At 43.0% G+C, this 13,082-nt stretch overlaps 1 protein-coding gene across 1 annotated transcript in view; it reads right to left on the bottom strand.

Moving 5' to 3' along the window:
• rps6ka5 (ribosomal protein S6 kinase, polypeptide 5) overlaps window positions 1-13,082 on the bottom strand; it is a 39,937-nt gene that overhangs the window by 20,280 nt on the left and 6,575 nt on the right. Inside the window, exons 2-8 of the mRNA XM_046308091.1 lie at window positions 11,066-11,137; window positions 10,674-10,892; window positions 10,236-10,351; window positions 9,772-9,873; window positions 6,175-6,258; window positions 5,768-5,871; window positions 4,104-4,254 (exon numbers count right to left, since the gene is read on the bottom strand). Coding sequence (XP_046164047.1) covers window positions 4,104-4,254; window positions 5,768-5,871; window positions 6,175-6,258; window positions 9,772-9,873; window positions 10,236-10,351; window positions 10,674-10,892; window positions 11,066-11,137 — 848 coding nt within the window. The remainder of the gene's footprint in view (window positions 1-4,103; window positions 4,255-5,767; window positions 5,872-6,174; window positions 6,259-9,771; window positions 9,874-10,235; window positions 10,352-10,673; window positions 10,893-11,065; window positions 11,138-13,082) is intronic.

Genomic DNA, 13,082 nt, shown 5'->3' with positions numbered 1-13,082 from the left:
AGTTACTCTGTGGAGATGGGAGAACCTTCCAGACGGACAACCATCTCGGCAGAGCTTGACCAATCAGGCATTTATGGTAGAGTGGCTAGACAGAAGCCACAACTCAGTATAAAGCACATGACAGCCTACTTGGAGTTTTCAAAAAGGCATCTAAAGGACTCTTAGACCATGATAAACAAGATTCTCTGGTCTGATGAAACCAAGATTGAATGCCAGGTGTCACGTCTGGAGGAAACCTGGCACTATCCCTACGGTGAAGCATGGTGGTGACAGCATCATGCTGTGGGGATGTTTTTCAGCAGCTGAGACTAGTCAGGATCAAGGCAAAGATGAACAGAGCAACGTACAGAGAGATCCTTGATGAGAACATGCTCCAGAGCGCTCAGGATCTCAGACTGTGGGCGAAGGTTCACCTTCCAACAGGACACTGACCGTAAGCACACAGCCAAGACAACATAGGAGTGGCTTGGGGACAAGTCTCTGAATGTCCTTGAGTGGCACAGCCAGAGCCCGGACTTGAACCTGATCGAACATCTCTGGAGAGACCTGAAAATAGCTGTGCAGCAATGCTCCCCATCCAATCTGACAGAGCTTGAGAAGATCTGCAGAGAAGAACGGGAGAAACTCCCCAAAAACAGGTGTGCCAAGCTTGTAGCGTCATACCTAAGAAAACCAGAGTCTGTAATTGCTGCCAAAAAGTCAAGGAGTCTGAATACTTTCCAAAGGCAGTGTATATACAGCGCCTTCGGAAAGTATATACAGTTCCTTCAGAAAGTATTCAGACCCCTTGACTTTAACATTTTGTTACATTACAGCCTTACTCTAAAATGTATTAAATTGTTTTTTTCCTCGATCTACACATAATAGTCAAGGGGTCTGAATTATTTCCGAATGCACTGTGTGTACACACACACACAGTACCAGTCAAAAGTTAACATACCGACTCATTCAAAAAGGTTCTTTATTTTTACTATTTTCTACATTGAACGAAATACAAAAAATAAAAACCACCAAGCACTATGATGAAACTGGCTCTCATGAGGACTGCCACAGGAAAGGAAGACCCAGAGTTACCTCTGCTGCAGAGGATAGGTTCACTAGATTTACCAGCTTCAGAAATTGTAGCCCAAATAAATGCTTCAGAGTTCAAGTAACAGACACATCTCAACATCAACTGGCCTTCATGGTTGAATTGCTGCAAAGAAACCACTACTAAAGGACACCAATAAGAAGATACTTGCTTGGGCCAAGAAACACGAGCAATGGACATTAGACCGGTGGAAATCTGTACAAATTTGAGATTTATGGTTCCAACCGTGAGATGCAGAGTAGGTGAACGGAAGATCTCCACATGTGCGGTTTTCACCGTGAAGCATGGAGGTGGTGGTGTTACGGTGCTAAGCTGGTGACACTGATTTATGTAGAATTTTAAGCACACTTAAACTCTTGCTCCTACCCGACACGCAGGCGTCCCATCTAGACATCTGGAAATGCAAATGCGCTACGCTAAATGCTAATAGCACTCGTTAACCTGTTACTCCTACCCCCTACTTTTTCGAACATTCTGTTAAAAATCGCGCAACATTTCAGCGCCGTGCTACTCATGCCAGGAATATAGTATATGCGTATGATTAGTATGTGTGGATAGAAAACACTCAGATGTTTATAAAACTGGTTAAATCACGGCTGTGACTATAACAGAAAAGTGCAGGAAAATCTGATCACTGAAAATGGGAAAATATATCCATGCTCCACTTCAACCAATTGTTAAACGTGAACCACATTAAATGGGGCCGAGGTTGCAATACCTACAGCTTCCACACGATGTCAACAGTCTTGTCATTTGCCTAAGATTTGTTTCTTGGTCAAACAGACACAAGGCAGCGGAGTTCTTCCGGTCTCCGAACGGATATTTTGGTTGAGATTTACCCGGACATTATTTCCAGACGTACAGCTATAGAATATACATCGCCTCGTGATCAATTTGATCGCTTATTAACATTTACTAATACCTAAAGTTGCATTACAAAAGTATTTTGAAGTGTTTTGTGAAAGTTTATCGTCAACTTTTTTAATTTAAAAAATGACGTTACGTTATAAAACGCTATTTTTTTCGTTGATCACACAGTCTTCATAGATCGATATTTAACGAGTGCTATTAGCATTTAGCGTAGTGCATTTGCATTTCCAGATGTCTAGATGGGACGCCTGCGTGTCAGGTAGGAGCAAGAGGTTAAAACTCAAACGTTCATTAAAATACACATGCAGGGTACTGAATTAAAGCTACACTCGTTGTGAATCCAGGCAACAAGTCAGATTTTTAAAATGCTTTTCGGCAAAAGCATGAGAAGCTATTATCTGATAGCATGTAACACCCCAAAAGACCCGCAGGGGACGTAAACAAAATAATTAGCATAGTCTGCGCTACACAAAACGCACAAATAAAATAGAAAACATTCATTACCTTTGACCATCTTCTTTGTTGGCACTCCTAGATGTCCCATAAACATCACTATTGGGTCTTTTTTTCGATTAAATCGGTCCATATATAGCCTAGATATCGATCTATGAATACTGTGATCAAGGAAAAAAATAGCGTTTTATAACGTAACGTCATTTTTTTTAATTAAAAAAGTCGACGATAAACTTTCACAAAACACTTCGAAATACTTTTGTAATGCAACTTTAGGTATTAGTAAACGTTAATAAGCGATCAAATTGATCACGAGGCGATGTATATTCTATAGCTGTACGTCTGGAAATAATGTCCGGGTAAATCTCAACCAAAATATCCGGTCAGAGACCGGAAGAAAGGCGCTACCTTGTGCCCGTTTGACCAAGAAACAAATCGTAGGCAAATGACAAGACTTGACATCGTGCAGAAGCTGTAGGTATTGCAACCTCGGCCCCATTTAATGTGGTTCACATTCAACAATGGGTTCTAGTGGCGCATGGATATATTTTTCGCATTTTCAGTGATCAGATTTTCCTGCGCTTTTCGATGAAACGCACGTTCTGTTATAGTCACAGCCGTGATTTAACCAGTTTTATAAACGTCTGAGTGTTTTCTATCCACACATACTAATCATATGCATATACTATATTCCTGGCATGAGTAGCAGGGCGCTGAAATGTTGCGCGATTTTTAACAGAATGTTCGTAAAAGTAGGGGGTAGGAGTAACAGGTTAATCAGCATGGCTACCACAGCATTCTGCAGCGATATGCCATCCCATCTCGTTTGCACTTAGTGGGACTATCATTTATTTTTCAACAGGACATTGACCCAAAACACACCTTCAGGCTGTGTAAGGGTTATTTGACCAAGGAGGAGAGTGATTGAATTCCGCATGAGATTACCTGGCCTCCAATATCACCTGACCTCAACCCAATTGAGATGGTTTGGGATGAGTTGGACCAGAATGAAGGAAAAGCAGCCAACAAGTGCTCAGCATATGTGGGGACACCTTCAAGACTGTTGGAAAAGCATTCCACGTGAAGCTGGTTGAGAGAATGCCAAGAGTGTGCAAAGTGGTCATCAAGGCAAAGGGTGGCTACTTGGAAGAATCTCAAATCTCAAATATATTTTTATTTTTTTAACACTTTTTTGGTTACTACATGATTCCATATGTGTTATTTCATAGTTTTGATGTCTTCACTATTATTCTACAAAGTAGAAAATAGAAAAAATAAAGAAAAACCCTTGAAATGAGTATGTGTCCAAACTTTTGACTGGTACTGTATATTTTTTTCCCCTTTTTACATTAGATAATTTTGTGTAGATCTTTGAAAAAAATGACAATAAAATCCATTCTAATCCCACTTTGTTACAACAAAATGTGGAATACTTTCTACCAATACACTTACCCTACAAATGAACCTACGACGTACCAATTTGTCTAAATGCCACAGAAAATAAACAAAAGATGTTCTCAATATGTTAGCGAGGAGATGCTAACCAGGTCTCAGATCTGTTTGTGCTGTATAGCTAACTACTTTTGTCATTAGTAATGACAATGACCATAGGAGTTGGCTATACAGCATCTCCGGCCAGCCTATGGAAATAGCTCTGGTACCAAGTTAAAGGGCTGCCTCGCTCTCCTACCTGGTAGAATGGATGTTTCTTAACGTTTTCTGCTCCGTCAGGCCCAGAGCCCAGTCTCTTCTTTGGGTCTTTGATGAGGAGGCCCTGGATGAGGTCTTTGGCCAGAGGGCCCATGTCTTTGGGGAACGGAGGGTCCTTCTTTGAGATCCTCCTGACAGGTGACAGAGGTCATGGTTGGATAGGATTTTGGTTTTATTTGTAAAGAATTATAATTCATACTGTACATCAGACAAATTCAACTCTGGACCTTGAAGCTAGTTCCACTGCTGATTTTTTATTTTCCCCCTGTAATCAGGATCTGATTTAGACCGGAGACACCAGATAGAACAGAAAACCAGCAGTACTCTGGGCCTCCAGGATCAGATTTGAATACCCCTGACTAACATACAGTAACAAGAAGTGTATTTGATCCCAGAGAATAACATGAAAACATGAATGAAAACATATTTCCTAAGTGGTTGACTGACAGTCCAGAGAGGGAGAGATGGAAAACAACCCAGAAAGTTTTACACAATGAAAGTCCAGATATAGAAGAATACATTCATATTTTTTCCCTTGATCAGCCCAGCTTGATTAGACAGACACGGGCTGGCTGTGTACCAACTACTGATTGGACAAATGAAACATTTTTGTTTTCCAGAGAACCAGGAAATCAAATGGATGTGTAGTTGAGTTGATTAGGATCCCCATTAGCTAATGCTCATGCAGCAGCTACTCTTCCTGTGGTTAGGAGATATGACAGTGGTCACCAACCTTTTCTGAGTTAAGATCACAGAGTCAAAATGCAAGCTGAGATCTACCGATAAGATTTTATTTTTTATGAACATGACTTTAAAAAAAAGAAAAGCCTATGCAACATTAACCTATTAAAAACAATTCTGTAGCAATGAAGTTTATGCAATATGCCCAATATAGTATTACCACATTTCGGATGCCTCTCACCGGACTCAACATCCCTCCGCTGGGAAAAGGGCATGGTGAATCTTAAGTCGCACTGCATTTTTTCTGCCTCGTGCACCAAATAATGTTGTTACTCCTACGACCAGAGAAAGTGAAATATACCTCAATATTAAAAAAGAGAAGCAACTAATAATGAAATCGCGAGCTTATCGAAACCCTTTGCTATACTCATTCCTTGCTGCTGCTGCAGCAGTGGTTGTAGCGTGAGTGAAAGTAGGGAGAACGCACATTTTACGGCTTATAAAACGGGTCGAACAAAGTGTTGACAGTGCTGTGTAACAACTGAAACATTAACTTAGTCATAAAAACAGCAGCTCCTTGTTGTAGTCATTGAGTCACTTTATTCATTGTTTAAAACGTTTTTAAATATCAACTTTGCTGTGCGCTCGAGGCTTCTTTTTACAGTCTATAGCTCTCGGAAACTGCAGAAATGGTGATCTGAGCTATCCGATGGGCCAGCGGTAGGCCTATAGGTGCACTTGATTTGTTCTCTGGGTCTGCCAGGTAGGTGGAGTTCTACCTTCAGACACATGAATTGGTTCAAAACGGAAACACTTTGTCTTCCCGGCACTAGACCTGCGGGATCAAGTGCACCTACCACCAACAGCGTTTACAGAAATGTTTGGTGATCGACAAGGAATGCCTTGGAGATCGACCCGGTTGGTGACCACTGTGTTCGGAGATATATCTATGGGAATGCTTACTTGGCAATATCTGTGTGAGAGTTGTCGTCTCCATCGACGGTGAATGGTGATCCGCCTGTCATAAGTTCATACATCAATACCCCAAGGCTCCACCAGTCTACTGCCTGGAACACGTGTAGATTTTCCATGGATGAATAAAGTTTGTATTATTAAGATTATATACAAGCTCATGATATACATTACCATGTGACCACGTTCCAGGCTGCCGACACCGCTGACGGTTTGTGCAAATGATTCAACGTAGGCAGCTTGGAACCACACCAGACACCGGAGGGCAGCTCTTACAGGTGTGCAGCAGACTACACCCAGTTATTAGTGAGCTAGACCTATGATTACCTGTGTACCATGTGCATTTGGGTCAGGAACAGTAGAACAGGTAGTAGAACACGTTCTAAATAATAATTTACCATGTCATGTCCTGCCTCTCCTCCCGCTGCGATCTCTGGGGCCATGTACTCAATGGTGCCACAGACAGAGTAAGCCCTCTCCAACTGGGGAACAAGCACAGTCGAAACATTGAAATAACATAGCAAGATGAGATTTTTCCCCGCCATCTCTTGTTCTCTAATCACTGGCATTTTGCAGACACACTAGGATTGACAGGAAGGATGCTTGGAACTAGGACACATTTGATCAGTTCAGATAGAAAATAAGTCACTGTTGTGAAGAAAGACCTACCAAGCACCACAGAACGGGACATCTAACTATGCTCTTATAATGATGCTCATACAGAGGTTATATACACGACATAACCATCACCCAGAATGTGTATAGACTGCCAAAAATGATAATACAGAATTGGTGTGTCCCAAATAGCAACATATTCCTTATATGGTGCATTACGTTTGACAAGAAAGTAATGGGCCCTGGACAAAAGTAGTGCACTACATAGGGAACAGGGCGCCATTTGGGGGGGGGGGGGACGACACTGCATAACAACTGGCTGCAAAACATCTTCTCAAGTGGGCTGGACATAAATCAGAACCACTGCCGCAAAACATCCAGACAGACATAAACATGCAGATACTGGGTGGCCTGGTGTCTGTGCTAGCATAAATACTCATCCACAAGTAAAGAGAGAAGACATGGCTGTCAAGGGGCTTGGCATTGCATAACTTTTTACCAAGGGTGCATTCACACGGAGCAACGCAGCGTAAAATGACGGACACAACTCAAAGTATGTAAAAGGTAGGCGTGTCAGGTAGCATGAGCTTAAATTTTGTTAGAACAACTCACTCCAAACACTGCCTCAAAACACACATAGTGCATACTCCGCCGTAGGCCTGGGCGATATGGTCAAAGTATCATATCATAATATATATTTTTTTACAGTATTACGGTATGACAGTACAACTGTTTAAAAAAAAACATTATAATAAAAGTTCTAAATATTCAGGACCCTAGGGTGGCAACGTAGAAAATATAAGTGATGTTTATGGGGCATTCCCCATTCCGATTGTTCTATACTGTTCAATCCAACCCAAATCAATTCATCAACATCTGCATTTCCTGCACTTTTAACATATCCACACTGTCACGTAGGGCTACATGGTAGATCTGGGCAACACAATCTAGGTATAAAGTAGTTTATTGGTGAACTGTTGAAGGCATGGAAATAGAATGATTATTGTAATTCAATAGTTGGAGGGGGAGAAGTGGCGTTTGGTTATAAGTTCTGTTTCAAATCCAGGCGGACCCCAAAGGAAGCTCAAACTAGATTTATTACACCAGACAGGATGTCACAGCTGCACAACACAACATACAAGACACACAAGCACATAGGTGGAGTCTTGGTGGAGTCTAAGATAACTGGGCAGGAACCGAGTCTGCTCCTCATAGTATTGTCGTGGCCCAGACTGAGCCCAAAACCTTTGTGGGCGGGGGTGTGTGTGTGTGAGAGAGATAAGGCTTCAGTTAGAGTATTGTTAGGTGGACCCCTATGGGCCCCCTCTCAGCGGATCAGTCTCTCTTTAACTGTTGTCCTCACCTCAACCTTGAGATGTTAAGTTCCACATCTCTCCTTACCCTATTTCCAGAGACTAGCCTAGCTTGTCAGGAACTGAGACTTGACGGGTGCCTTTTACCTACTTCCTTAGAAATATTAATATACAGAAAAGCATGATGTCTGGACAGACAGAAACTTTCTGTACTTCCTTCCCCTGGTCACCGCAATAACACACAAAAGCGCCAACATCCTAACCGATAACAAGTTATTACTACTAATAAGCTGATTAGGCAGTTATAAACAGGCTCATTATGTAATTAAAACGGGCTCAAGTCAGTGTCTAACAGTGGGCAGCATGTTGAATACATCGTTGTTTGACATGACACCAAATAAATAAGCCAGAGTGGAATTATTGCGACAGGGTAGGATCCAAAGTGTTGGTCAGTGTTTCCTAGGGGACCATATACGATGTTACATTACATGTTTATTCTCTTACTTTATGTAGCTAGCTAGCTAACATTCATGCTTTGCTTATTACTCTCTGATTTAGAAGATACCATTGCACAAGCAACATAGTGTACCTAGGCCTACACCAGAACTGGAATATTAGCTACAGTGCATCTATCTACGTTTGGTCTGACTCCGATTACATTTAGCTAGCCAACTAGTGATTAGCATTCATGGAGAACATAATTGATTTTAGCCAAAACTTGCTAAGAAACACTAGCTGCTTGCAGACAGTCAGATACACAAACTAACAGTGTAATTAATTAAAGCACGGTTTGAAAGCAGCATTGCTGGCACCAACATCGTGTTGCGTCTGACTCTGCAGGCGGCAGAGTGAATTGGAAGTGAAGAGCTCGTGACTCCATGGTCGAGCAACAACAACTGATCTCTTTGGAGTGACAGGGGGCAGGCAGGGCTTGGTGTGGTAAGAGGGAGGAGAGAGAGAGGACTACCAAGCAACAAACGGGAGTAAACTATAAAAGTGGGAAATTACACGCGCCATAGTTGCGTGTCACACTTAACATACCAAAACATTGAAATACTGTTATAAAAGGTAAAGTGAAAACCAGTCATGGGGGGAAAAAAAGAGAAAAAAAATTGATAGTTACATATCGGGATATTATGTTTGACGATATTTCGTATCATTTTGACAATATCGCAATATTATCTTCACGCTAGTTGGCTGTACCTGCACCAAAACTTCAGTATTTTTCCTTCATAGTTTGCCCTCCATCTTCTTTATAAATAGGAAGCAAATTTGTTTTCAGCAATTCTATACTTTTTTCAATACAAAAGAAAACACATACAAACGCCAGCATAGAAATACAACCCCATCTCCAGCACCCTCATCACTCTCCCCCTAGCCACATGGCCTCAAACAGCAGCCATTTTGTTTCTCTCCATCACCCACACACATTCCAACATTTAGATAACAAAGCATTTGACCTTTCCATTGTGTTAACGATTGAGTGTTGGTTGATTTCCAGCTCAAGCCTATCTTTTTTCAAGGTGATTGAGGAGAAAAGTATCGTCCAACCAATCGGGTATCTCACTGCACACTGATTTGCCATGTCTTGAAATATGTAGACAGATGGATTAAAAGTACATTTACATTCTAATACTTCGGACAGCCAACTTTCTAACTCCGCCCATAGCCCTTCTCTTTCCATGACTGATCAGAACTTGTTTAGTCATGGCTCCCTCTTGTCCCTCTGCAACAGAGATGTGGTTAAGCAATAGGTTTAGAACATTGAATCGCAAGAAAATCACAGTATGGAATCGGAATACACATCGTATCGGCGCCTAAGTACCGTGATAATATCGTATTGCGAGATCCATGGCAATTCCCAAACCGGTCCGCGCATCAATACCGGTATAGTCAAATACAGTACATTGCCCGGCCCTACTCATCCATTGACTCTGCGAGTGTGAATGCACCCTAATACTGTAAGCAGTCTAACCAGTTTTAAAAAGCACAACTCTCCTCTGTGTCTTAACGTTCACATGGATGTTTGGGGTAGGCCCCGTTGCTCCAAACATCTGTAATACATACCTCATCAAACTCTTTGCTCAGGCCAAAGTCTGTGAGCACTATGTGCCCGCTGGAGTCCATGAGGATGTTCTCCAGCTTCAGGTCTCTGTAGACTATCCCCAGCTAGAAAACAGTCAGGCCATTACAAGGCTCGACTATGACAATGTAGAATCAGCAGCCAGCAATTCATCCAGAAAGTATTTCAGTGGCGGTTCCCCCAGACACAGATTAGGCGTAGTCCTGGACTAAAAAGCATGGAGAATCTCCAGTGAAATAGCCTTTTAAGTCCAGGACTACGCTTAATCTGTGTCCGGGAAATCGGACCTGAATGTATGACAGTTGTGATAACACACGTGTGATGAATGATTGAGGAAACGGCACCGTTTGTAACTGCATTTAGGCTACAGCTCCAAAGCTATTGTACCTTAATGAAGTTCAGGAATGACAAAACAAAGAAGTGTAGGTCTAGAGGTACCCACACTCACCTGGTGTAGGTGCTCCAGTGCCAGCACCATCTCTCCACTGTACAAAGCTACCTCCTGCTCCTTGAACCGAACCCTCTGCACCAGGTGTGTGAAGAGCTCCCCACCGTTCACATAATCTGTCATAATAACAATAACAACAACAATGAAACAGGTATGAACGAGCCAATTCGTCTTAACTCCGAGACATTATATTTCAACATTGCCGGTATAGTTCCAGAATTCAACGGGTCAGTTCAGTTCACTGTAAGACAGGTGAAAAGTCTCACAGAAAACGCTGAATTTCTTTCACGGCAATCTTGCATTCTGCTACTCGATTTTCATACTTCATACTCATGTCTTCCTTGTAAAAGAACAACTTTGTGTAAAAGACAGAACGAGAGGGATAGAACGAGAAAGAGGGGCAGAGAGAGAGACAGAGAAAGAGAGAGCGACCCAGACCTAGAATGAGGTGCAGCTTGGTGTCCGTCTGGAAGGCGTAGTGGAGGGTAACGAGGAACGGTGACTGCCTGATGTGTTCCAGAACCTGTCTCTCTGTGCGTGTGTGCTCTGCTGTCTTGGCCTTCTGTATTATTGTGGCCTTCTTCAACACCTTCATGGCGTATAGTTGCCCTGCATTGTGACCGCTCACTTTGCGCACCAGGAACACCTTGCCATAGGCTGAGAGAGAAGAAAGAAAAAGATGTTTTGTTTTTTAACTCTGCAGCCAAAAGCATTCAGCGCATCTGTAGCTCACCTGGAGCACCGGATGGTGCGAGATAAAAGGAATGCACCTTCTCAAAAATGGTGACAAAATTTCCAGCACTGGATTGGCTTTTAGACCTGTCACTCACCTCCAGTTCCCAGGACCTTTAGCAGCTCAAAGTTCTCGATGCCCACCCTCTCTATGTGGCCGGTCAGGTTGGCTGTGGAAAGACAAAGATGGTAAGATCCTTAGCTTACAAACAAGAAAGTATCATGAATGCTTAACAATACACACCAGGCCTAGAACATTGGCCTGGATCGAAAAGAAAAAAAAAAAGAGACACATTATTAAAAATATCTCAATGGCGAAACTGATGACTTCTGCATTATTCAATGTTGTTATCCAAATCGCGGTAGCCTAATGTGTGTCACTGGAGTGAACACAACTCTGAAAGCAGAGTGAGCAGCTGTTAAGGGTAGAGTATCTAGGCTAAGCCTCGGCTGACATGTGTGCATGCATGGCATGCGTGAGAAGGAGAAGAGAGCATAGCAGGTACGCAAGCAAGAGTGAAGGTAATCTGTGAGTTTGAGGGTGTGCTAGTAGCCTTGTAAACGATGTCGGGTAGCATGGGGAACACTCGCGTGTGTTATGCTGGCGTGCACGCACATCTGTGTACATGTCTCTAAGCACGCAGAGCAGACCGGGCATGCTCATTTTAAGACGTGCGTGTCTATTGTAGCAAACACATTCCTGCTGTCTTACAGGCAAGACAGAGAGACACAGAGAGTCTTTGCTCGATCAATCACTGTGTAAGTGCAACACAAAAAGAGAGTTCACTATTTCACAATGTGTATATCAATTCCATCGTCGCACTTTCTCAGTCACCACCTCTGGTAGACACTCACTGATTGACTGGAAGCCCCAGAGCAATGCATGTCAGGCTGTCTGCCACTGACAACATGGAGATAAAGAGGTTCTGACTGCATAACACCTAATGACTGACAGCCCAGCCGGGCATCCAGTTACGGCCCAGTCCCATTTCACTGTTTATTAATAGATTTTGAGTGGATTGGGTATTCTTTCCAGCCAGACCCCCGCCTCAAAGCCAAAGGCTATCAAGCTGCTTCGTAAGTAGGCCTGGAGGCTCATCATATGCAGAATCTGGTAAATACCATCTAGTCACTTATGCCAACTTTTCTTCATATTATGATGAACTGGGACAGTTTAGTCCACATCAAAGTGGCCACCTCAGAGGTCCGATCATACCAGGGATTGACATTAAAAAGGTGGACTCAGGGAGATGATGCAGAAAGTAAAACGGCATAGTGCACCACAGGGGAGGTGTCATTAATACCCATGAAACCTAGCGGTCAAACAGGGAAATGGTTCCAATCGTTCTCCACCATTCATTTTTCCCCATCAGGGATTTAGAAACACTTTTGGGTAACTTCGACCGACTTTTATGCCTGTGCTGTGGGCTTCTAAAAACAAATAATTCAGCACTTCAAGTTTCAGTGCGCACAGCCCCCAGGGTTGCTATGTCTGCGGTTTTCCGGCCAAAAACTATATCTTTAAAAAAAAATTATAATAATTTTGGGGGGTGCTTATATTTGTCCTGTTACACACAAGTGTGTAATGGAAATGTCTTTTGTTTCATATCCCAACGGCCCCTGAGATACCTGCAGGGCCACGACTGTACAGTACCCATAGAGCGATTATGGTCAAGTGCCTTGCTCAAGGGCACAGCGGCAGATTTTGTTACCTCGTTAGCATCATTATTCGAACCAGCGACCTTTCGGTTACTGGCCCAAAGCTCTAACCTCGAGGCTACCTGACGCCAAAGGATGTACACATTGGCCTGTAATCAAACCTGACATGCTACGCGGGAGACCAACACTGAACCACCAACGCATTGTCACCTGCTGCTGCTGACCACCAGGCAGTGAGGCAGGCTGTTGCCGACTGAGTGATAGGGAGGGAGGTAGAGGGCCTGAGGGGTCTGTGTGTTCTGAGAGACCGCTTCAGGCGGCTGAGTGAGCGAGTGAGTGAAAGGAGAGCTGCGGCAGCACGCATGACAAGTGATGTGAGAACAACGAACGAACAGCACTAGCTCGCTACGGTGCGGTTCAGAATGTATTCATAACCCTTTCCTTATCTCACATTTT

This window comes from Oncorhynchus gorbuscha, linkage group LG17 (assembly GCF_021184085.1).
Source record: "Oncorhynchus gorbuscha isolate QuinsamMale2020 ecotype Even-year linkage group LG17, OgorEven_v1.0, whole genome shotgun sequence".
In the NCBI taxonomy this organism is placed as follows: domain Eukaryota; kingdom Metazoa; phylum Chordata; class Actinopteri; order Salmoniformes; family Salmonidae; genus Oncorhynchus; species Oncorhynchus gorbuscha.
The sequence above is the reverse complement of the archived record's forward strand: the minus strand, read 5'-3'. Positions and strand labels throughout refer to the sequence as shown.